This window comes from Nesoenas mayeri, assembly GCF_963082525.1.
Source record: "Nesoenas mayeri genome assembly, chromosome: 18".
NCBI classification, from domain to species: Eukaryota; Metazoa; Chordata; class Aves; order Columbiformes; family Columbidae; genus Nesoenas; species Nesoenas mayeri.
In genome coordinates, this window is record NC_137566.1 from 7,070,020 (window position 1) to 7,092,671 (window position 22,652).

Here is a 22,652-nt window from a genome sequence, read left to right on the forward strand (position 1 = left end):
TGTTTTTTAGGGTCCCCCAGGCCCCCATGGAAACCCTGGCTCACCTGGCCCCCCAGGCCCAAAAGTAAGTATTAATTGGCACAAGGAGCTTTTCTGCCCCCATTTCAGAGGACGTCCCGGGGGGGTGTTCAGCTTTGTTATCCTGCTCCCCACAAAATGTCGAGAGGCTGAGGCCGTTTCTCCCCTCTCCTCTGCTCACACACAGCCTTTTGCTGTACGACTGAGAGCCCCTGCTGCATGCCTCAGTTCTTGGTGCTCCCTAATTTCAAAGGCTGCCTAATTAGGATCCTGCTTGAGCTGTGCCTGTGCCAGGGAGCAAACTGCAGTGTTGAGAGGAGGGTGGTGGAATCCTCACACTCCAGAGCCTTGCCAGATCTGGATTTCTTTGCTTTCTCATTGCTCTCTTCTGGATTTTGCAGCCTATTCCTCCGCCTTTGGGTCTGGATGGGGTGGGGAGGACCAGCAGCATCCGGCATCTTCCTCTGCCGTCCTGCTCCTGAAAGTCCCACGTCTCTCTTGCTCCCCTCTGGAGTTTCAGGGAACACTGAACCTCATCAGTGCTCCCAAACTGATGCCCTTGCTTCCTTCCAGACACCCTCATCTCCCCCCTGAGGTCTCCCAGAGCTCCTGCAGTGCCCAGATGCCCATGGTTTGTCCTTCTGTCCTGCACACACGTTCTCCCCACGGTGCTGCAGCCGGGTGGGAGCTGGAGCTCTGCAAGATGGGGGTGACCCCCCACAGTGGGACCCCCTCCCTTTGCATGGGATATCAGCACAGCAACAGCTCCAGCTCACCCCGTGCCCTGCAAAACCCTTCAGAAAGATGTTTTCATTCCCAGCTCTTTCCTGTGGATAAGGCTTTGTGCTGCCTTAAGACTGTGGAGTTCCTGGGAGATTAGGTTGGATCGTTTTGGTGTCATAGTTTACGGAGAAATAGATTTATATTTTATAACACCTATCTGGCACTGCAGAATAGTTGAGTTTTGAAAGGCGGTGCTTAATAGAGGTTTTCCCTACCAAGGAAGATGCGGGATGTCTCAGCCAAACGCAGAGAAAGGTACAAGCAGGAGTCCTTGCTTTTCATGATTTCCTCAGTAGGCAGAGATGTTATGAACACTATTGATGCTCTGGGAAAAAGATTGAGAAATCTTGGCAAGCTGCCTCTATGTGATTAAAAATTAGGCACTGGAGACATGTTGGTGAACAGCAGCTGGTTTAAATTCTAAAGTGTAGTTATATGGCCTGAAAAGTGAGGCTGTAAAAGTTCTACATCTTAGTGTTCTGCGTTTATTGTCCATCAATGACTTCCAGATCACATTTGTTGAGTTTTATAAGTCAAATCAAAGTTCTTTTATCTAATTTCCAGCCCTGCAAATTCAGCCTGGTCCAATCTGTAAAGTCAAACTATGGTTCTATGCTATCAGATTAAAAAAATAAAAAAGGAAAACCAAAACGAAACACTTTTAGCCTAATAACTGGTCAGAAATCATCAATTGCCTGTACAGCTGTATTCAGTTGGTGTCCTGCTAGAAGTAAGAACTTCCCAGAAGCATTTTTCCTCTATTTTGCTGCAGTCTGGCAGCAGAAAGCCCTCAGCGGATGGATAGTTGTAATAATCCGCGGCAGAGACATGTTGACATCGGTCTGTGCGATGTATTTTAGTTTCGTCCAGCCACCATTTGCAGGATTAGGCTGTTCTACATGGTGCTTCATCCAAAGAAGTGTTGAGCTTGCAATGGGATGTGAGATCTGTAGCTCAGCCCAGGCCTGGACATCATTTCGCCCCTGCTAAGCCGTGATGGCCACATCTTTGCATGTGAAGCACTTTTTGCAAGGTATGTATCAGATCCCAGAGTTTTGAATTCCCTCCTTCCTTTCATTGGCATTATGACAGTCCCAGAAGATGGATTTTGCACCAAAAAAAAGATATTTCACCCCCTTACATTTTAAATGCCTCCGTCCTTCACCAGGCTTGACAGCCATGACTAATACCAAGTCATTGTCACTGAAGAAGTAACCCACGAGCATAATTTTTATCAGCTGAATGAGCAGAGCCCTTGCAAGGCTGGGCAATCGGCTGCACACGAGGGCGGCAATGTGGCTGGCAGCTGGCAGAGATGCGGTGTTTGTGCATTGCACCGGTGAGCACCAGCGCGTGTGCTGGGACTGCTGCGCTCTGGGTCTGTCCTGTGCAGGGTCCACCTTGTTCTCGTCACTGGAGCTGAGCTCTTGTAATCCCTCGGATTTAGGAAGCTGATTTTTTGCACAGAGCTCCATGGAGCTGTTGAGCCAAATTCCCGCTGATCTGCTTGGGCACGGTTCCACCGACTTCAGCAACGTTACACCCACTCGTGCCACCTGAGAGTTTCACCCGTTGTGCTTTTCTCAGCAATTTATAACGTGCAACTGCTTAAAGGGGCTTCTTGCCACTCTTCGCATTCTTTTTGTTGTCCTTGGCAGCTGCAAAATCACTGTTGCATCTAGTTAGCAAAGCCTGATTATAGTAGATAACCTCTTAAATGGCTGTAGGGCATAAGTTGTGGCTGGCTGTGTGACCTGCGAGCTGCTGCTGCGGCCAGGAGGGGCATTTTGCAAACCACTGGGTGCAGTTCTGAGGTTCTAATAGAGTTTGGGATTGGGAGGAGGATTAGCTGTCAAATAGGATGTGTTTTCAAAAGCCGTTACAAGGCTTGGGTTTGCATCTCTCATCTGGAGGCTTTCGGCATCAGGCATTAGTATGATTTGCTTGGGTAGCTAGTCCGGATAAATGTCTCTTCTTATAGCGCTAGCAAAAAATTGCATTTTCCTTTTAGTGAATGGCTTGGCTCCAAGATAGCTCATCAGTTTGGCTCGCTGATGTTTAAAATGCTACTGGTGGGATTGCGAAGCTGAGGTGTTTAAATTGCACAGCTCCAGACTTCTCCCAGGTAGCAATGGACGAGGCCAAAGCTGATTCAGATGTTGTGGTTGCTGTGTGAGAAGAGTTGGGCAATTCATCCCCAATTTCAGCCCTTCAGCCCTGCTGCCACCGTGCTGATGAATCTCAGGGAAGTGTGATCCTGCTTGCGGCCAAGTCCTCCACCTGTGTGATGGTTTCAGCAGCACCGAACGCAGAACTGTGATGTAAAGCACAGGCTTTGCTAATGTGATCTGGAGCCTCCCAGGGAAAAGTGTGAGAGGCTCATATTCATTTACATGGCTCAAAGTCATTGCATTGAGCACATGGCAAGATTTAGAGAGAGTGGTGGGTGTCTACCTGCTGCAGTAAATTAATTTTGCAGAGTAGAATTGAACACCCTGTGATCCTGCAGACTGCTCTAATCCACTCCATGCAGTTGTAGCACCCACTGACCACTGTGAAGCTCAAAGAGCAGGAGAATTGCCCTGATAACAGCTGCACACACAGCGAGATGATCCGCCCGACTTCATTGACTCACATTCAGTGCTTGGAAACAGGGCAGCCTTCATTCAGAATTTGCACAGATGCATCTGCCTTGAATCAGCAGTGCTCCCTACAGTCCATAGCCAAGTAGTCTCAGTCCCTGAACCTTGCAGCTTGTGATGGATGGCGGAGGAGGAGAAGGGGAGATTTGCACCCTGTGCAAGCTGGGAAGGACGTGTGGAACATAGCGGAGTGAGGCTGCATGGACAAGCTGCTCAGCCATAGCCGGGCCTTTGTGCTGCTAATGAGAGAAGCCAGTTAATAAATGCTATTATTCCTTTGTAGAGACTCATCTTCCTTCCAAGCCCTTCACTTTACGAGCATTAATTAACCCTCTCAACTGTCATGTGCTTGCTGGTTGGTTCTGAATCCCATGCTGCTGATGTGGCACACAGAGATTGTGGTTTGTTGATGATCCCAGGGGTGTTAAATGGCCAGTGCCTGATACTGGGATACCTGTGTCCCAGCTGAGACAACAGACCTAAGCTGCTTTGTGTGCTAAACCTTATCCTGCCAAATGAACCTGCCGTGCTCCAAATCTCTTCTAGTTTTTCTTACTTCTCTTTCTCACCCCAGTAGGTGTGCACATCACCTTTCCACCTTTTCAGAATCTGAGCTGGGATTTTCAAAGGAATACTGGAATTAGTTGTTCAAATGGTGCTGGAATCCCAGACAGTGTTCATCAGAAGATCACAGTCTCAAATTGTAGCTTCTCTCATCATGGTTGTTAAAAAGGAAAATAAGGAATGCTGCTACATAAGATAAAGTATGCCTATTTTTTCTACCACCTGAAAGCCTCACAATTGCTCTGGCTGTTGGTAGTGTCTAATTAGTTTAACTTTCTCTGCAGTTTCATCTGTTGCCCACAGTTTAAAAAGCAACAGCATTTTCCAAGTTGGATGGTTTAGGCACAGTAATAGGCTTGGTAATTATCTTTGTGATGATAGTTGTAGACAAGGAAGAAATCAGAGCTGCCTAGACTAATAAGTATCATAAGTCCTGACATTGCCTTCTCCCAGTCATCCTTTCTTTAGTCAGTTTAATACTGTCAAATACTATTTAAAACGTGATGCTTTAGCAGCAGCGATCACTCACCAAATCCAGCTCCAGCAAAACAGCCATACCCAAGGACTTCAATACATTTGGGGTGTGAGGGCAAGGCAGAGGTAAAACAAAATGTTCTTTCAGTTTGGAGGCCAGGTGGAAGCACAACTACATCTGTAGTTGTTCTTGGACTGCGTCATTAACTGAAGTTTCCCATTTCAGGGTCAGAAAGGCGATCCCGGGCTGTCACCTGGAAAAGCTCGCAATGGACAGAAGGTGAGATGTCACCCAGGGTGCACAGACAGCAAACCACAGCGCGATTATGCCTTGTGGAGCAAGTTCATACCACCGCCACTCAAGTAGACTTAGGACTAAAAATTAAAACTTAGACCCCAGATTCTGGACTAAATAGAGTTAGCTCAGGTATTGCCCAGCGTGCACTGAAGCGCCTGCTGCCACAGCTTTTTGTCATCCAAATATTTATCCATTTTATGCACAATATGCAGCCCAAACTTGTGTCCCTGCTGCTGCAAGCATGTGGCTACTTAAGCTGGGTATTTAAACCAGCGCCTACGAGATAGAGCCGCACCTCGCCAGCTCTGGGCGGGCAGCTGTGGAAAGAGGCAATCCCAGGATACGGAATAAGCTTTTTGAAGGCAAAGGCAAGGATGTTCTTGCCAAGGAGCTGTGAAACGGTGCTTTGCCTCATGTCACATAGGCTTCCTGCAGCAGATCTCTCTGTCATGCTGATGCAAAAAGGGAGACTTCTGAGACCATGGTCCTGGCAAGGCATGAACCCTGCTGTGTGATAACCACCTTTCCACCAATGTCTGCTCGAATCAACACAGCTTGGAAGCGTGGCTGGTTTCTGGATTTAACAACTGTTGAGGATCAGAGTTCTGCTAATTCTTTTCAATAAATTACAACTCCCGTTTTTGCCGTTTCACAGCTGAGCGATTTTTACTGAGGCAACAAGGCCTCACAGAAGTCTAGAAATTAGTAGAAGAGCGATCAGGGCTCCACAACATCTGCCTCAATTTCAGTGGTGCCTGCGTAGTACTTCATAACTCATGTCCAGGGCAAGAAGCCTGGTTCTCTTCCTTTCTTCATAAGCCTCGCTGTAACTAATAGAAAGCATCAGCCATGGAGAACTTAGGCTCTTCATTCGAAACCAGATGCCTCCATGAAGCATGGAGAGCCACACCAGTACAAGATGGAGGGTGACGCTAGAAAACATAGAAGAAGGCTGAGTCTGAAACGACGCTTTTAACTTAACAGCATGAGATGCCTTTTGAAATTTCTGGTGCACTCCATCGGAATGGCATTATATGGAAATCCTCCACTCACGGGGTCTGGAACTGTTTTCTTGCAAGCATGCTCAGTGCAAGAAAGGGAGGGATCCAGATCACTTTTAGCTCATGTTAACAAGGCTTTATTCCTGTTAGCAGTAATAGAAACAAGGAGTTTCCAGCAGGAGTTTGGAGCAATGCCTAATTTTCAGGCTGGATAGTCCAAACGTATTTTCAGGAAGCAGGCACAGCGCAGTGTTAGAGGCTCTAAAGGGGTTTGTGAACCTGGTCAGAAGAGGCCAAAATGGGCTTGTAGGGATGGATTGGGTGTTAGAGAGGTCTCACAGCAAAGCACTTCTGCATTCCTATAATGGTTTGGGTCTGCCAGCTGGGATGCAATGCAGTCGCTTTACAGAAGTACAGGCCACGGAAAAAATCCTCCCACCAGCAGCCTGCAAAGGTTCAATCCGTGTCATATAGGCAGGTTAAATCATTATCCCAGGTGGGTTAAATAATTACACCATCAGCACCATCTGAGCTGCAGCTGTGGGCTGAGCCAGTGCAGTAGCAGAGTACGAGCACAACCACAGGATTTGGCAGGAGGTACCTGTTGTTCTTGTTGCATTTAAAAGCTAAAATTTCCTTGCTTTAGTGATTTAAATGCCTATCAAAAGGCAATTGAAGCATGTGACTGCATGAGATCATTGAAAAAAAAATAAAGCATTCATTCTGCTGGCAAAAAGCTGGACTGGCAGCAGCTGCCATTAATTAGCTAGGTTTATTATTTATATTAGCTAGTTAATAGAGATGATGTCTAAATCTACACTTATTATCCAGTCGGTTTTTGAAGAGTTGCAATTAGAATCAGAAATATCAATAGTTGGGTGCTACTAATTTCAGTAACAGTATGCTAGGTATAGGGAAAACATTGCTGAAAACTAACAGAACTTCTTTCCTTCCTACAGGGAGACGTGGGCTTACCTGGTTTGACTGGGTTCCCTGGACCACCTGGGAGAAAGGTAGGAGTATGTTCTTTTCTAGTGAACTAGATGGCTGTTTTTATTTTAAAATGGCTGTGCCCAGCAAGAACATGGAAAATAAGGTGGTGATTGGTGACAGCCAACATGGCTTCACTAGAGGCAAATCATGCCTGGCGAATTTGGTGGCCTTGGTTACAGCATTGGTGGATAAGAGAAGGGCAGCTGAAGTCATCTGCCTGGACTTGTGCAAAGCATTTGACACTGTCCTGGATGGCACCCTTGGCTTCAAATTGGAGAGACATGGATTTGATGGATGGACCACTTGGGGGATAAGGAACTGGCTGGATTGTCACACTTGAAGTGTTGTGGTCAATGGCTCAGTGTCCAGGTGGAAACGAGTGAGATTGGTATTGGGACTGGTGCTATTTAATAACTTTGTGGGCAACATGGACAGTGGGATCAAGCGCACCCTCAGCAAGCTTGCTGATGACACCAAGCTGTGTGGTGTGGTTTACACGCTGGAGAAAAGGGATCCATCCAGAGACACCATGACAGGCTTGAGTGGTGGGCCCGTGTGAACCTCATGATGTTCAAAAAGGCCAAGTGTAGTTCGATAACTGAACTCAGTGGACTTGACTCCCCTTCCCAGCAAGCCAATACCGGCACAGAAAAGCCAAACAGTTAAAATTAGCACCGTGTTCCAATCCCTTCACCTGTCAACAGGCCATTGAAGATCTACCGTTCCTCAGGCCAATTGACCGCACACAAATGCCCACTCAGGTAGGCTGTAGGACTCTGGGGAGAGAAAGAAGGTGTGGAGGAGGCTGAAGGAAACCTCCATCTCCATGATTGTTTGGTGTATGCTTTATATTAGAATCAAAGTGCCAAGATTAGGGGCTGGGTTTGTTTTTCTGCTTCCAAGGCTGGTCACGCTTGGGGTACTGTGCGGAGGTAGGAGCAGCAGCGTGATTAGCCACCGATCTTCTGCTGTCACAAACAAGCTCTAACAAATAGGGTGCAAAGAATACCATTTTCTTGGTATAACAGCTCATAAAACAAAGCCTTGTGGTTATGATCAGCAAAACGCAACGTCGGGAGTGCAAGGACTCATAGTGGAAAAAGCGGAGAAGAAATAGGAGATTGAACAAACATTCCTGCGTCCAGTACATGGCCTTCACATCAGATTTCAGCTCCCTCAGGACAAGGCAATGGCAGGAATATGCTTCTGTTTCTTCAAGTAAGGAGCGACTTGGATGCTGAAATTTTTTCCTTTGGTGCAGCTTACAAAAACCACCTCCCAGTAGCACTAGTCTGGCAGTGGTTTTGGTGTAACCTGGCTTTTATTAGCATCCTGCATTAAGAAAAAATTTACAGCTGCTGGAGAAATGTTTGGAAAAAGAAATCTTTTTTTATCTGGATTCCCTGCTGGCATTCTCCCAGTGAAAATATGCTGGTGTTTGGCTGAAGGTGGGCAACGCATCCTGGCTACCAGAAAACAGCAACGCCTTGGAAATGGACGTTCCTCCTGCTCACTCCATGGAGAGACTGTGAAAAGAGCTCTGAGGGCTTTGATCTGAAAACACCATGTAGAAACTTTCGAATAGGCAAAATATTTCACCAGGGGAAACAAAAATACTTTTCCCACTAAATGAAACAACTGGCTTAGCAGCACGAGCTCGACTACAACCAAGCTGCACATGGGTTTGGATAGCGTGGCTACCACCGCAGTTGGTGACACCCTGGCCCAGGCTGGCCAGAGAGGTGGTGGATGAACCATCCTTGAAGACATCCCAGGCCAGGCTGGATGAGGCTCTGGGCAACCTGAGCTGGTGAAGATGTCCCTGCCCATGGCAGGGGTGGCACTGAGGGAGCTTTGAGGGTCCCTTCCAACCCAAACTGTTTTGTGATTCCATGCTTTTGCTTGCACCCATCTACGAGTACATGAAAGTGCCTTTCAAGCGGCAGATACAATCTCATCTTCTCCATGCAGAGCAAATGTTGCTCTTGCTGACCAGCAGTTCAGGGGAACGGTGGCAGGACTTGGCTGTCCCCTCTGCCCTTCCCTTGGGTGCCTACGAGGTGGCTTTGGCTTTGTGTTGGGGGCTGCAGGTACAGCTGCCTTGCAGATACATCTCAGCAGAGCTCTGCACCATTGCTCCCAGCGTCAGCCGCTGTGGAGGAGAAAATGGTTGTAGCAAAGTACGAGATTGTAGAAGCCAGCGGTGAGAGAAGAAAAAGCTTCACTGAAGTTACGCAAGTAAAGGCAGAACTAGGAATTGGTCAGAGCTTCAAAACACACCCTGTCCTACAGATCCCATTTGCTGGGCTCTTCACATTTCTTATCAAAGTGCAGGATGATCTTTTTTAGTGAAGAGAGTGTGGATTATAAATATCATCATAGATGAGTAAATCCTTCACTAGAGTGCAATTTCCGTTCTAAATCACAGCCCTTTGTGTTGAGCACCCTGTAATCATCAGGAAGTGTTTGGATAAAAGAGCAAATGCAGTTGTTTTCATACCCTCTGCCCTGTCATTTTAGTGCTATTTGAAGAGGATTTTAGCAGGTAAATACTTTCACGTTGCAGCCAGCTTTAGCATACACAAGCTTTTCTGGTTTTGCCTCGTTATAATTAGCCCGAGACAGAAATAACTGCAGTATACTCTAAAGAATCACACGTTCAAAGCTTTCCAGAGTTCATTATATATAGTGAGGTGGATATTTAATAGGATGCAACAGTAGTAGAGTGTCTATATATTTAAGTGCCATTCACTTACCATTATAGAGGCCGCAATGCACGTTAGCTCAGGATGTGCTTTGAGCATCTCAAGGGATTGCCGTCTCACCACCTGCGCTGGGTGCACAGCACAGGCTTGAGATGTGTCCTGCAGGACCCCAGTCTGAGCAGGATGGTTTGGAGCAGCTGAGCTGGGCACCTCTTTTTTTATCAGTGAAGAGAGTGAAACATCTCTAAGCGTTTGTATCCGTGGAAGTAGGTGCTCCAGCTGTCTGGAGACAAAGGTATCTCCTGCTCCAGGCTGTGGCTGGAGGAGCTGGGCAGAAGCCCCAGTGGAAACCCCATGGGCTCCAGGCTAAATCCCAGGGCACATCTGGAGATGTTGAACCCAGGGCTGTTTCTGTTGGCAGCTCTCGGAACAGACGCTCTCCATCTGCACAATGCCCTGCACATCCATGTTTCAGGGATGGGTGGTACCAATACAGAGCCGTCCACACCGGGGTGGGTCTGGACCTTTACAAAGCATCTTCACCTTCAGGCCAGGCGCCCAGCCAGGGTGGAGCATCCTCCCTCCCTTCTGCTGATGCCGAGCGTCTGTCTTGGAGCCAGGGAGAGAAGAAGAGAAGATCTCATGGGGCAGATTCCTGGAGAGGGGCAGGGAGCCCTGTCTGCTGGTCCTTCTCCAAGAGCTGCTGAGGCATTTCCAGTGAGGAGCCACTGGCTGAAATGCACGGACAGACTTTGGAAAAGGACCTTCTAGATGGTTCAAGTAAGGGTTAGCTGGTAGCAAAATGGTCGTTGAGGTCAGGCATCACCTTCTCAGGGGGTGCGGCTCAGTCAAACAAACACAGGCCATGGTACATCAACAACGTCAAGCAGAAGAGAATCTGTGAAGAGGGAATCAACATTTTTTTCCAGGCCAAAATATCTGAAATAATGAGCAAGAAGGAATGCAAAGGGGAGCGGGTAGTAGCCAGCATGGCTGAGCGCATTGCGTACCTCCGCCAGCAAAGGCTTCGGCTGCAGGTCTAGGATAGCCCATGGGAAGAATAAAACATCCATTAAGCAGAGGTGTGGACCTGAGAGAGAGAAACAGGCCTGGGTTCATCTGGTGAATGGACTAAAAGGCCAAGTTCTCAGACAAACCAGGGTCTGGTTGTGGCTTCCATAGCAGGGGAGATGCTCGGCTTGCAGATGGGTGACATGTGCCAGGAGCCCTGGCTGGGGACAGGGACTGAGCTACGCTTGGCAATTGTAACCCACCCTGCAAGCATTTTGTAATTTCTGTAGGATTTGTGCAAGGATTGTTTCTTGTTTGTTTTCTCTCTCCATTTGTTTCAAGTTAAATTTTCTGTCTTTTTTTTTTTCCTAATCTTTCTAGTAGCACAGCTAAACAGTCGTCTCTGTAACTGAGTCTAATATTCTAATCTGCTCTGACTCCACATGATGGAAAAGAGTTTGTTTTAAATAGCTGAAGCAAGATAATAAAGGAGAGAGGGGGAAAAAAAAGTCTGAAGTGCCTGTCACTTGTAGAATTTACTCAGTGTTTGAAGAGAGCTCTGTGTAAACCCTAGAGAAAGCCAACTCTTAAAATACACACTGATCAGTCTGCAGGTGAACAGGCCGGCTTTGTCCCGCTCCAGTGTCTGCATCTCAAAATAAACACTGAAAAACTGAAACAGGTTTGTGAAAGACCTGTGAGAATGATTTGAAGCCTTCAACACTTGCCAGCTCGCGAGCTGGATTAAGAAACTCCTTCTAATTAATTCAGCAGAGAGCAGGTTAAGAGGCAGCTCGCTCACTGCTTTAGGTGCCTTCAGAGTGAAGGACTCTGGATCTTGTCATACCTTGTAATTAGATTAGAAGAGCTGGAAGACAGACAAATTCAAGATAGAAACAAAACCAAAGTTTCCTGTGACAGTAAATGGTTATTTTGGTGTTTCCTATGGCATTTCGAGTTCTAAAGCGAAAGTGAGCACTCTGAAATACGAGTGACTCGTGTTGCGTAGTCCCCCAGCTTGCCCAAAGCCAACATTTCACCCTACAAGCCCATGGTTTCCTAAGGATGAGGGGCAGCTTTGCTGAAGGTGGAGGTACAACTCTGCGTCTGTTCACAGAGCCAACCCTTCCTGAGTAACCACCGGGCCAGACCCCGGCAGGTGCGGGTTTGGGTGATGCAAGCACAAAGCAGCATGTTAAAAGTTTGCATGATTGTGTAGTGCTATCCCTTATGCTGCTTCTCTTCAGATCTTTCCTCCCACAGCAATTCAAACCAAAACCAGATTATTTTTTGGTTGTTTTTTTCCTTTTTACTCATTTTTTTCCATCCTATTTCAACAGGGATATAAAGGCTACCCTGGACCACCAGGTCACCCCGGAGACCAGGTGAGTTTTGCTAGTTTCCAACACTGCAGCTTTAGAAGCAGGATGGATTTGCTGGTCCTGATGCTGGTTTGGATGCTGTACAGGCTGCTCGGTGCACACGGGGGATGCACAGTGACCTCGCATCCCACCCACAGCTCTGCACGTACCGACCAAGCACGGGCATGTTCTGCAAGGACACTGCCCTGGACTTTATAAATTTAATCTTTAATTTTTATTGCTCAGCCACGTTAAGTTTATATGGTGGAAGAAACACCAGCTTACCCTACTCTCCTTTTATTTTTTACTTTTACATTAATTTCACCTGGAGTTTACGAACCACATCATATTAAGTACTAACATGTAATTCCCCTCCCAAAGCCCATTCCTCCTCTCTCCTTTTCTCCCCCCATCTTTATTTGGTTAAGTCTGATGTTTGCAGTTCAGAAAAAAAAAAGAGAGGCAATGAATAGCAGGCCCTGTTAGCAATGATGTTAAAGGATATTATACATGAATCCATTTAGTTTGGAAGAATTTTGGCAGTGCTTCCCCACCAGTAAAACGGTTCCATATGCCAGATATAGATGCAGCCTTACACCTTCTCTTAGCCTTCTTGTTTCAAACTATCTGCTCTTTCGCTGCAGATGGAAGGGGAAATAGCAACACTTGCCTAATGCATGGATCCTATTGACTGTCATTAACTTATTCCACTGTCTACCCTATATATTTTCTAAATTTGCATCGGGTTAATCCATTTGCAGCAGCTCCAAGAATGAAGCGGCTAAAAATGCTTCCCAAGTGTGATGTTCACCTTAACTCCTGTGCCTTCTCTTTTTTCTCTCCAAAGGGCGAACAAGGACCAGCCGGGAGTCCAGGTGCCAAAGGTTATCCTGGCAGGCAGGTGCAGTAAATCTCATCGTGCTGTGCACAGACTAGGGATTTGGGTGTGCAGGTAGCTGAATATGTGCCCTGCTATATATGTGCCCCAGTAAAGGCAGCGTAGACCTCTAGAATATGTCTGAATATATTTTCCTTCTTCCCTCCCCAAGATATTGTGTTGATGAGATTGTCTTTCAACCCCAGAGGACACTAAGGTTGTTAGAAAGCATTTTATGCCTATGATAGATAAAACCTGCATTTCTATAGCAAAATCTGACATATTTTTGCTTCAGTGTAACAACACGGGGAGAAAATAGCAGAGAAACATACCTGCAAGCTGCTAACCCTTCACTTTTAGGCATGTTTTACATTCAGTGTTGAACATGTTAGAAATCTGGGGCAGAAGAAGGCATGTTACCAAAACAAAGTATTTAGATGAATTCGCTAGTGGAATCATGTATGTACATATAAAATTAGATGTGGACTATATAAACCATATTTGCAGATAGAAAAAAATATATTATGAAAGAAAAGCAAGTCTGTTTTCATCCTGAAATAATTGCACAAAGACAACTTTAGGAAGGGAGGAGCATGCAAAGGAAAATGGATCAAAATTGGACACTTTATAGTCTTACTGGTGTAAGATGCTGAACAAATGGAATATGTGGAGGGCAGAAGTCCTGGCCCTGTGACATTTTACAGGGAAATGAATTTGTCATGCTTTTCTTAAATGAACACATTCATGTTGGATTCCCCCACATTCATGTTTTAGTACACAGCTAAGACCCCAAATATTTGCCAGGAGCCTTTCAGCCTTACCATGAGTTCATATGGGAGTTTTTACCCAGATATGTACAGGTTTAGACTAAATGTGAGCTAGATACGCAGAACAACTCTGCATGCCCCCTGCCTCTGGCTGTTTTAAATTTGAAATGAAATTGGTGCCTCGCTTAGCAAATTTGGGGTGGAATATACAGATGCGGGCTGGAAAGTGCAGGTGGTGGAACTGGCTGAGAGTTTTATGCACCTGATTAAATGTCCCATTTATGCTCTGAAAGGCTCTTAGAGATTTGCATGCCAAAGCATCTCCTAGGTGGGAATGTGTATTAGGTGACTAATACCAAGTGGTCCGGGCTATATTGCTCATACAAGGTTAATGAATGCTGGTTCCCAATTCGCAGCGCTGCGCTGCCCATCAGATAAGCAGGGTGAAATCTTTGCGCTTGACATACGAAGAACAAAAACGGTTTCTTAAAATGTAGTTTGGGTCAGGAAAGTGATTTTTTTTTTTTTAAAGGCAGCTTTTTTTCGGCATATCTGAATGCTGTGTGTATCCAGCATCAGAACTGTTTGCTTTACTGAGTTTTTACTGCTTGTTACTCCTGACAGCTGCGCTGGCTCCGCGGTGCTATGGGAGACAGTGCTTGGCTCTGGTCTGATTTGCGCATCACAGGCAGAATTGTTAACTTCACCCCATGGCTGAAATCCTTGGCAATGATGCGTGAGGCAGGAAAGAGCACAACCTGCCTTTCAGCTCCCAGGCTGAGTGCACAGCGCTGCCAGCTAAAGAAAATATGGACTTAGCATCGGGGTTTTTTCTCCCCATCTTCCAAAAAAGCACAACAACACTTGGAACTAGAAAAAAAATGACCCGGAAACTTGCTAGAAGACAATAAATTTAAGAATTCATTACGCATGTTTAGAGGGTTCTGTTTCACAGTACTTCAAGTGAGCGGCAATAAGCATAGAAGTAGACTTGGGAATGTGTTTTTGGTTCTTTCCATAGCTGTTGATGCTGCAAAGGGTTAGAGGTATTGCAGAACCTGCACTTAGAAATTAGAAAGGATTTCTCACTGCCTGTGTTCCCTAAACAGGTATTGAAATACATATATTATTTGCTGTGCATGTCTTGTGTGAGGCAGGAAACTGAATGGAGGGCTGTGGGGTACAGAGCATCACTGTCCATCGCATCCCAAGTGTAACGCACCCTCCATGCTCCCCGCTGCCTTCGCCGTTGCGCTCTTTATGATCAGAAATCTCTCCCTCAGCCCCGGGGAAAGCTCAGTGTGTGCAGCAGTCTCAGGTTCTGCGGAGTCCCAGCTCCCTGACAATGGGAGATTTGTTATTTGTACCATTTTGCCCTTTTTTCTCCTTTGTCGATACACTTTGGAGTCGGCGCTGAAAGCAGAACCACACGGGGACGGTGCTGGGGGTTTGGCACTGCTCGTTAGGTTAAATTAAAGCCTGTCCACATTTGTCTTTGTTTTTTCCCTTCTGTTCTAGGGTTTACCTGGCCCCATAGGGGAAGCTGGTCCAAAAGGCAGTCGGGTAAGCAGCCTCTCATTTGTCTTTTCTCCCTTTGTTTTTGCCAAAGGCTTCTCAAGAAACTTTATGCTTAATTTTGCCATCCTGAGACTGATTGTTTTTATTCACCGGATTCAGGGGATTTGAACTGCTCATCGCTTGTTTATTGAAGCACTGCTAAATTTTTTTAAATTAAACACATAATGTACCAAGATCAAAGTTCACCGATAGTGCTGGTGATACATCAACTCCTTCAGAGCTCACATTGCAGGAAAGAATGGCATCCAAATTCCTACCAAAGACCGAATTCTGACGTTTCTGCAAGCCCCATCTCCCAAAGGCCTCTTTAGTTTCAATAAGTGTGGTTCAGCGGTCTTTGACCATGCTGAATATGGGCTCTTTTGGGTATAGTCCTGAGGTTGGGAGTGATTTATATCGCTATGCAGAATAGCAAGCCAGCATCTTGAAGCCACGTGCAAATTCAAACATTAATATCTCTGTTCTGCCTGGTTTTGCTCACCAAATTGAATTGCTGAGGATTCATTCTCCCTGCAAAGGATTTTTTTTTAACCGATTAAGAATCTCGTTAATCACATTTTGTTCTTTTCCTGCAATTATAAACTCACAATGAGATTCTGAGCCAATAAAATCCCCCTTTCTCTGACATGTGATACGCTTTCTATGTGCAGTAAATTCAACCAGCTGGCTTTCATCACTAGGAAAACTGCAAGGAATAAACAATGCTGACCCTGTAGGCAGCTGTATTCCGGAGCTGCGAAGGAGATGGCGTGTTCCATGTCCTGCAGGAAGATCTGAGATAGCGCAGCTTGCTCACCTCACTTCTGCAAGCGATAAAGTTCCCCCTGGTGCATCTGTTTCACTGGCCTAACCAGGATCTCATGTAACTATCATGCGGGAGATGTGCAGAATGTAAGACTAGAAAATGATTTTTCACTTTTAAGTGCTCAGGACTGAAATATTTATAGCTACCCAAGAAAGCCATTTCTCAGTCAGAATTGGATTTTAAGGTGAGATACCTGCATTTGGTGGATTGAAGGAGCTGACTGTGGGCTCTTCTCCATCCCCCACCTCTATTTCTTTTTGTCCTTCTGCAGGAAGTGGTTCAGGAGTTACATGGTTTGTCTTGGGGTTCAGGAGGCACAGACAGCATCATTTTAATGTGGCTGTATCTCCCAGCCTAGGTGTCATCCCTAACGGAAGGGCAACCTAAAGCGAGCAGTGGACTGGTGAAAGTATTTGTCGGGGTCAACAGCAAGGGACTTAGCGATGATGGAGAAAGAAAGATGATAGAAAATCAGTGTTAACACTTGGCTCTGGTAACAGCGAGGTGCCACTGAGGGGGCTCCCTGCTGAAATTCACTTCCTCTTGATTCTGCATGTTTGGCACAAATTAGTCCTTTGCAAAGGACCAGCACACAAGGTAACTTTGTGCTGACTGCTGAGCAAAGAGGATTAAACACAAGGCTTCAATTGTTGCGAGGGAAGGGAAACGCGGCGCTTGTGTCCTGTCTTAGCAGGATCCCAAGGCTACAGAGAAATGTCGCCTACTTGAAAACGCGATGCCTGCTGATGAGTGTGAAAGGAGCAGATTTTATGAGAAACGTGTTGGTGCAAAGGAGGTTTATTTACAGCTGGGTGTCAGAGGATCTGTATCTATGTAAAGCTGAGCCTTGTGCACCAGCCCTAAGAGCCTGAAATGTCACACTCAGCCCCACCGCCCCGCTGCTTGGACTGACAAAGTGTTTGCAAAGGGTCTTGGTGGTACCACTGAGTTTGCAGGGAAAGGCTTCAGGCAGAGCCGTGACCGATCGCTCCTCTTTCGGCAGTGGGGTGGTCAGCAGCCCCACATGCCAAGAGAAGGTGCTTGCATGAGAAGGGGCTGCAGCGTGTGACCCCCACGTGACACAAGACAAGCAGAAAGGGCTTGGTACAACAGAATGTTTTCACAACATGGTTGGGAATGAGCGCCAGGGGCAGGGAAAGAGCCTTTGGAGAGACAAAAGGAGGTGCGGGCGTGTGGATTCCTATCACCATCACTCTTGCTAACCTTGAACCAAGCTCCGTTTCCCCCAGGTACACTCAGAGCCAGCCCAGGTAAGGTTTCTTCTTGCTGGCTTCTTGCTGCCTGGAGTCCTCATGATCCCTGGTGTGAGGGTATGTGCCCTTGGACTACATCGTGGAAGCCAGCACCATGCAGTCCATGGGCATATACACTTGCCTCAAGGTTTATTTCTTCACGGCTGCCATTGACCAACGCTGGAGGATGCTCTGCTGTTCAGGCAAAAACACAGACTGACTGGTTGCTAATGGAGGAATGTATCTTTACTACTTGTTTCCTCTTTTCTTTAGGGATATATTGGTCTCCCAGGATTATTTGGGCTACCGGGGGCTGATGGAGAACGAGTGAGTATTTTGTGCAAAAAACCTCGGTGTGTCACTTGAATGCAGTTCTTCAGAGCCTGTTGTAACCTTCTCAAGAGGCAAGCATGCCTGATGTTTAACCAAGCCTTCTTTAGCCTGTGTCTACCCTTGCATGAAGACCTGTGTCCCTGTGTGATGTTGTCACTTGGCTCAGGAAAGCCCAGGCTCCAGGCAGGGTCATCAGACCTCACCATTGCATAGAGAGGAGTTTTTCTATATTTTCCTTCACTTAAAAACCTGCCTTCCTCCACCCCTCACTAGTTCACCTTGGTGCAATGGGGCAGGTGGAGAATGTACCTGGAAATTCCCCATTCCCACAGGAGTGACATCACACCCATAGTGTCCCAGCATTTTGGGTGTCCAACTGGAGGTGTCTGGAAAGAGCCTGGCTGGTGGAAGTGACAGTGCCGGGGACTTTCCGATGATGTCTCCCCTTCCAGTTGGGCAGTCAAGACTGGGGCCTGTTGGACGGGCAGCTGTGGCTGTTGTTCCCATGTGTCCCCTCTTTCCCCAACCTTTTCATTGTGCCTTCTCCAAACCCACACATTCGGAGCTTTGCAGGACCTCTCTTGCTTTTTGGCTCTTCTCCCCCATATCCCCCCACCTTCCTGATCTGTACCCACCCAAGGACCCCCTCTTCCTCCTGCAAGAGCTCCTAAGGAAGGTTGTTGTAAGACAAAGACTGTTTTATTCCAGCTTTTCCTCCCTCAAACCCAAGCTCCAGAACAAGAGAGGCCCCGGGAGCATGTGGGAGTGAGCGCATGTGTGTGTGCCTGCCTGGGAGGGGACAACCCCGCGCTCTAGAGTCGCTGATTTAATGCTTGTATAACTAAATAAGAAACATAAACACAAGTTCTCCAGCGAGTGCCTTGGCGGTGGCCTTCGTTCGGTTCCAGACCAGTAGCTTAATGACTGCTCCTGCTAAGCACAGTCCCAGCCAGTTGCCCTGGGTGTGGATGCTGCCTGCGTGTGTCCTCGGGGAGGGCCGTAGTTAGCGAGTGAAGGTTAATTAATTGTCTTCTGCTCTCGCAGCTGACTGCAAGTAGCTGACATTTTGATTCCTGAACAATGCCGCAGTCATTAGCCTGTTTTGCATTCCCCTTTCTCTCTAGTTTTGTTTTGTATTGTTGGTTGGCTGTTTGCTTTCTCAACCAGACCTATTATTTTCTTCTTTTTTTCTCTGTGTGCTTTCCTTGCAGGGGATCCCTGGAGTTCCCGGGAAGAGGGGCAAGATGGGTAGGCCGGTAAAGTTTTTCCTCGTCTATTATGCAGACCTTTTTGAATGAAACTGGAAACAAAACATCTGGCTTTTGGCTGGGTCCCTTCATATCTTCTGATGGGAACTAAATGGGGAGATCAAGCAAACCTTTCCACATCTCTTTTCTCAAGCAGGATGAAAACTGAAGATACCAATATTGTTCTTCTCCTTTCTTTCATGCTCTGCCCACTCCACAGGCATTTTGGTCCTTTTTTCTTGCACTGTCTCCATGCTCCCTGGGATCCTACACTTCTCCGATTCTCTTCTGCAACACCTTGCCCTCCGTTCAGCCTCTTCCCTGTATGCATTTTGTAATTCCCACCGTGATTGCAGCATCCCAGGTGTCTGTGCTCACTCTGGTACATTCACTGCTCTGTGCTCCCGCTAGTCCCGTTGCATTTGACTCTTTTTGCTGCAATTCTCTCCAACCCTTGTACCATCCTGATTTGCATAACAAGTGTGCACTTTTGTCTAGAAACACTTTTGTCCTTGGTGGTGATAGAGAGTTAAAGCAGATCAGATGAAGACACGTTTGAGGACTGAGGAGACCAGGTCGATTTGAGGCTTGGCCAGTAGGAAGAGGTGTTTGCAGGCAGGGCTGAATACAAGGTGGAAAGTCTGAGAGCTGCATAGAAGAAAGGGTTTGTGCTGACTGTAGCAAAAAGCAAAATAAAAGCAGGTGAGAAAAGTACCAAAATGAGCAGAGGAAACAAGGAAAGGACAGAAAGGAAAGCCTTTCCCACATCTGCCTGCTTCCAAGCAATTCTGCCTGCTTCCTTTGCCAAAATCTATCAAGCTTTTTTACTCCGGGAGTTAGCAGAGAGATCAGGCACGTTCATGCTCTGGTGTGTCTCACTGCCTTTACACCTTGTTCTTTGTGTTAGCCTGAATTTCTCTCGCTCTCTTGACATCATTGCGCTCACAGGCTCCTTATAAATGTCCACTCACCCACACACGGAAAAATCCAGTGCTTTCCCCTTGTCACCCTTGCACGCAAACGTGTGCTTTCCAGGAGTCCCACACCTCCCGCTTACTGGTGTTCTCCCAGTAAAAGCCTCACAAACATCCCAACAGTGCCACATTCACCCCAGCTGGCTGTTCCCTCTCTCTGGGGTGGGGGAAGGTCAAGCAAATTTTGGCGTTGGAGGCAGTGGAAATCTGTACCAGATTTTATGGTTTTGTAAACCGCCGGTTACACCAGAAACCTCTGCGATGAATAATTGCAGAGAGCAGTATATGTAACGGTGACTCATTGACCAGAGCAAAACAAACAAAGCAACAGTCGTTATGTGCAGGGATTCTGCTCTGTGTCCCTGCACGGAGCACGCTGGAGGCTCCAGGCATTCCAGCTCTTGTTTGGCTCGGGTTTGGCATCTTCCAGGCAAGGGTTTGTGTCTGGCAGTCACTGTTACAAACAAGGGGCTCCCCTGAGATCAGCGGGGAATCTCTCAACCGTGGAGGCATTTAGGCTGGGATCTAGAGAAGGGATTAAACGGCTGCGCCTGAGCACCTTTGTTCTACTCGGCTCTTTCAGAGAGTTTTGGCTCCATTCCCATTGCATGATATCGGGTTTAATAAGAAATCTTGAATGAACTGATGCTGATGATTTGTAATACCGAGCGTGAACAAAAAGATTAAGTGACATCCAGTGTTGTTCGGGAAGTGACTGGGAGAACGGAATATAGGAACCAACTGACCTGGTTCCTTTCCCAATGCACATCTCCTGGCCTGGGCTGTCTCCCAGCTGGTTCGCAGTGTTTGCAAGGGATTTTTCTGGTTGCTCACATCCCCACGCAGCTTTACGTTTGCTAGCGTGGCTACTGCTACTGTTCTCGTTCAGTGTTGTCAGTGCAATGGAGAGCTCTTGGATGGTGGCTAATAAGGGTTTCCAAAGGTGGTAAATGCTCTGGGAAGCAGGGAAGGAGTTGGTATCAAATCTATTTCTCTACCTCGTTTTGTTTGGGATGGCAGACAGCTGTGGATTAGATGCTGGGCAGAGGAGGAGCAGGGGGCAGGGGGAGTTTGCATGTGACACCGTGGGCCTCCGAGGGTGATGTAAGAGGGAATGATTAAAATAGAAGAACTGGATATGAGTCAGATCTTGAAACCCTTCCAGGGAAGTTAAGTTTTGCAGAGCTGTGAGGGACATGGTGAATCTGTCGTGGAAACAGCCGGCTCCACCTCCCGCTCCGCTCTCCCCGCAGCGCATACGCAACGTAGGAGGCGAATGTGTTTGTAACGTATGGGCCATGGTGAACTCTTGGGCAAGGAGAGGGTTGGGGGTTGGCTAGGGAGACAATTGGGACTAAAGTACAATGCAGTAGGGAGGCTGAAATAACAGGAGTCTGTGTGTCTCGGATCTGCTGTCTGGTTTAGGGGTATGCTGGAGGTCTGGAGCTGGAGTGGCTGGTTGCTTAAACCTCAGTCTTGCCAACGCAGTGGCTGAAAGGAATGGCTTTTTATCACAATGGTGTGAACTTTTTTGGCATTTGGTTGAGCAGCTGGCAAAAGAAAAAAAAAAGGGGAGGATAAAAGGCCCCACTGCTATGAGGGCTGCGGTGCGCACCGTGCCGGGGGAAGGAATGAGAGAAGCTGTTGTTACCTTCTGTCTTGGCACACAGAGGTGATATATCAGCCCTAGTTCATCTTCAGAAAGGAGATGTACTGTCACTGAAGGAGGTGACCCGCAGGAAGAGGAGGTACAGGTAGTGATATGCACTTTTCTTCTGCTGTGGGAGATGCGTGTCTATGATCAGAGATGTCTGCACTGCAGGTTATATTAAACTTCAAATAGAGTGTCGTATTTTCAGAAGTTCTCAAATGTTGTTAGAGAAAGAGACTTAAAAGGAAACTTTCAGGAAATGCACCCAAAGAGCTTTGAGCTCTTTGTTTTGTTCATCTTCATTACTGATAGGTGCTTATCTCTTTTTTCATGTAGACTATCAGTACTGCACCAGCTGTGCTATCTTATGCCTGACTTCTGCTTACAATATTTTATTAGTAGAATTATTTTAAAAGGAATAGAATAGAAGGAGCAAGACATAGTTATTAATTCTCGAGTTTGTCTGAGGACTGTTGGTCCTGTACCTGGAGCTTAGTTGAACGCTTGGAGCATCACTATGTCAGATACCATGCAAACACCTTGTGAAAGAAAAGCTCTCTGGCCCCAAGGATCCATTGGCGGGATTGTACCCAGGATGTGTGCCAGGAATGCTGGCAGCTCTGTGAGAATGGTTGGTGTTTGCCAAGGCAAGATGGGGAGATGCTGCGGTGCTTGGTGCCTGCACAGGAGGAGGAGGAGAATTCGGGCGCTGCTTTCTCCCCATGGTGTGCAGCTTCAGACGGGCCGTGTGGCTGTTCTGGGCTGTGTGCAAGACAGGGGTAATACACTCAATTCTCCTTTGAGCTCAGTAGCTGAAACTTAGCCTGTAAAAGCCAAAGATTACCACTTAGATATCAAGGAAGAGCTGCCATAAAGTGGTATGTGGATTTTAAGTAGTAAGGACGAGTGCACAGGTGAGTCCAGAAGTCTCCCATCCCTCTGCCTATCAGCCACAACGTGGAGGCTGTGGGAGCCAGCTGTGATCTGGCAGCCGCCCGAGCGTGGCCTCAGGACTTGTTTGAGCCTCATCGCGGTGGCAAGCTGCCGAATCTGGCATCCGTTCTCTACGAGCTGACCACAGCCGGGGTCCCCCTTGCCAGCTCGCAGCTCGTAACGCAGCGGCGCCTTCTTGCCAGGCTATTTTTCACGTCTGCTGTCTTCTTCCATGTTAACTTATGAAGTTAATGTCTTAACTCCCGCCTCCAGTGAACACCAAGCCTCAATATATTCTTTTTTTGCTGCATCTGATAAGTTGTTAGAGATGCACGTGATAACTGCACTCCACTCCAAATTGGGAAGGCTGTTGCCTCATAAGAA

General features: G+C 47.0%; 1 protein-coding gene across 1 annotated transcript in view; it reads left to right on the forward strand.

Moving 5' to 3' along the window:
• The window catches only part of COL27A1 (collagen type XXVII alpha 1 chain), a gene marked incomplete at both ends in the record, with an annotated part of 145,221 nt that overhangs the window by 30,915 nt on the left and 91,654 nt on the right, over positions 1 to 22,652 (forward strand). The window contains 8 exons of the mRNA XM_080356002.1: positions 11 to 64; positions 4,708 to 4,761; positions 6,740 to 6,793; positions 11,830 to 11,874; positions 12,698 to 12,751; positions 15,013 to 15,057; positions 17,404 to 17,457; positions 18,675 to 18,719. Coding sequence (XP_080212128.1) covers positions 11 to 64; positions 4,708 to 4,761; positions 6,740 to 6,793; positions 11,830 to 11,874; positions 12,698 to 12,751; positions 15,013 to 15,057; positions 17,404 to 17,457; positions 18,675 to 18,719 — 405 coding nt within the window. The remainder of the gene's footprint in view (positions 1 to 10; positions 65 to 4,707; positions 4,762 to 6,739; positions 6,794 to 11,829; positions 11,875 to 12,697; positions 12,752 to 15,012; positions 15,058 to 17,403; positions 17,458 to 18,674; positions 18,720 to 22,652) is intronic.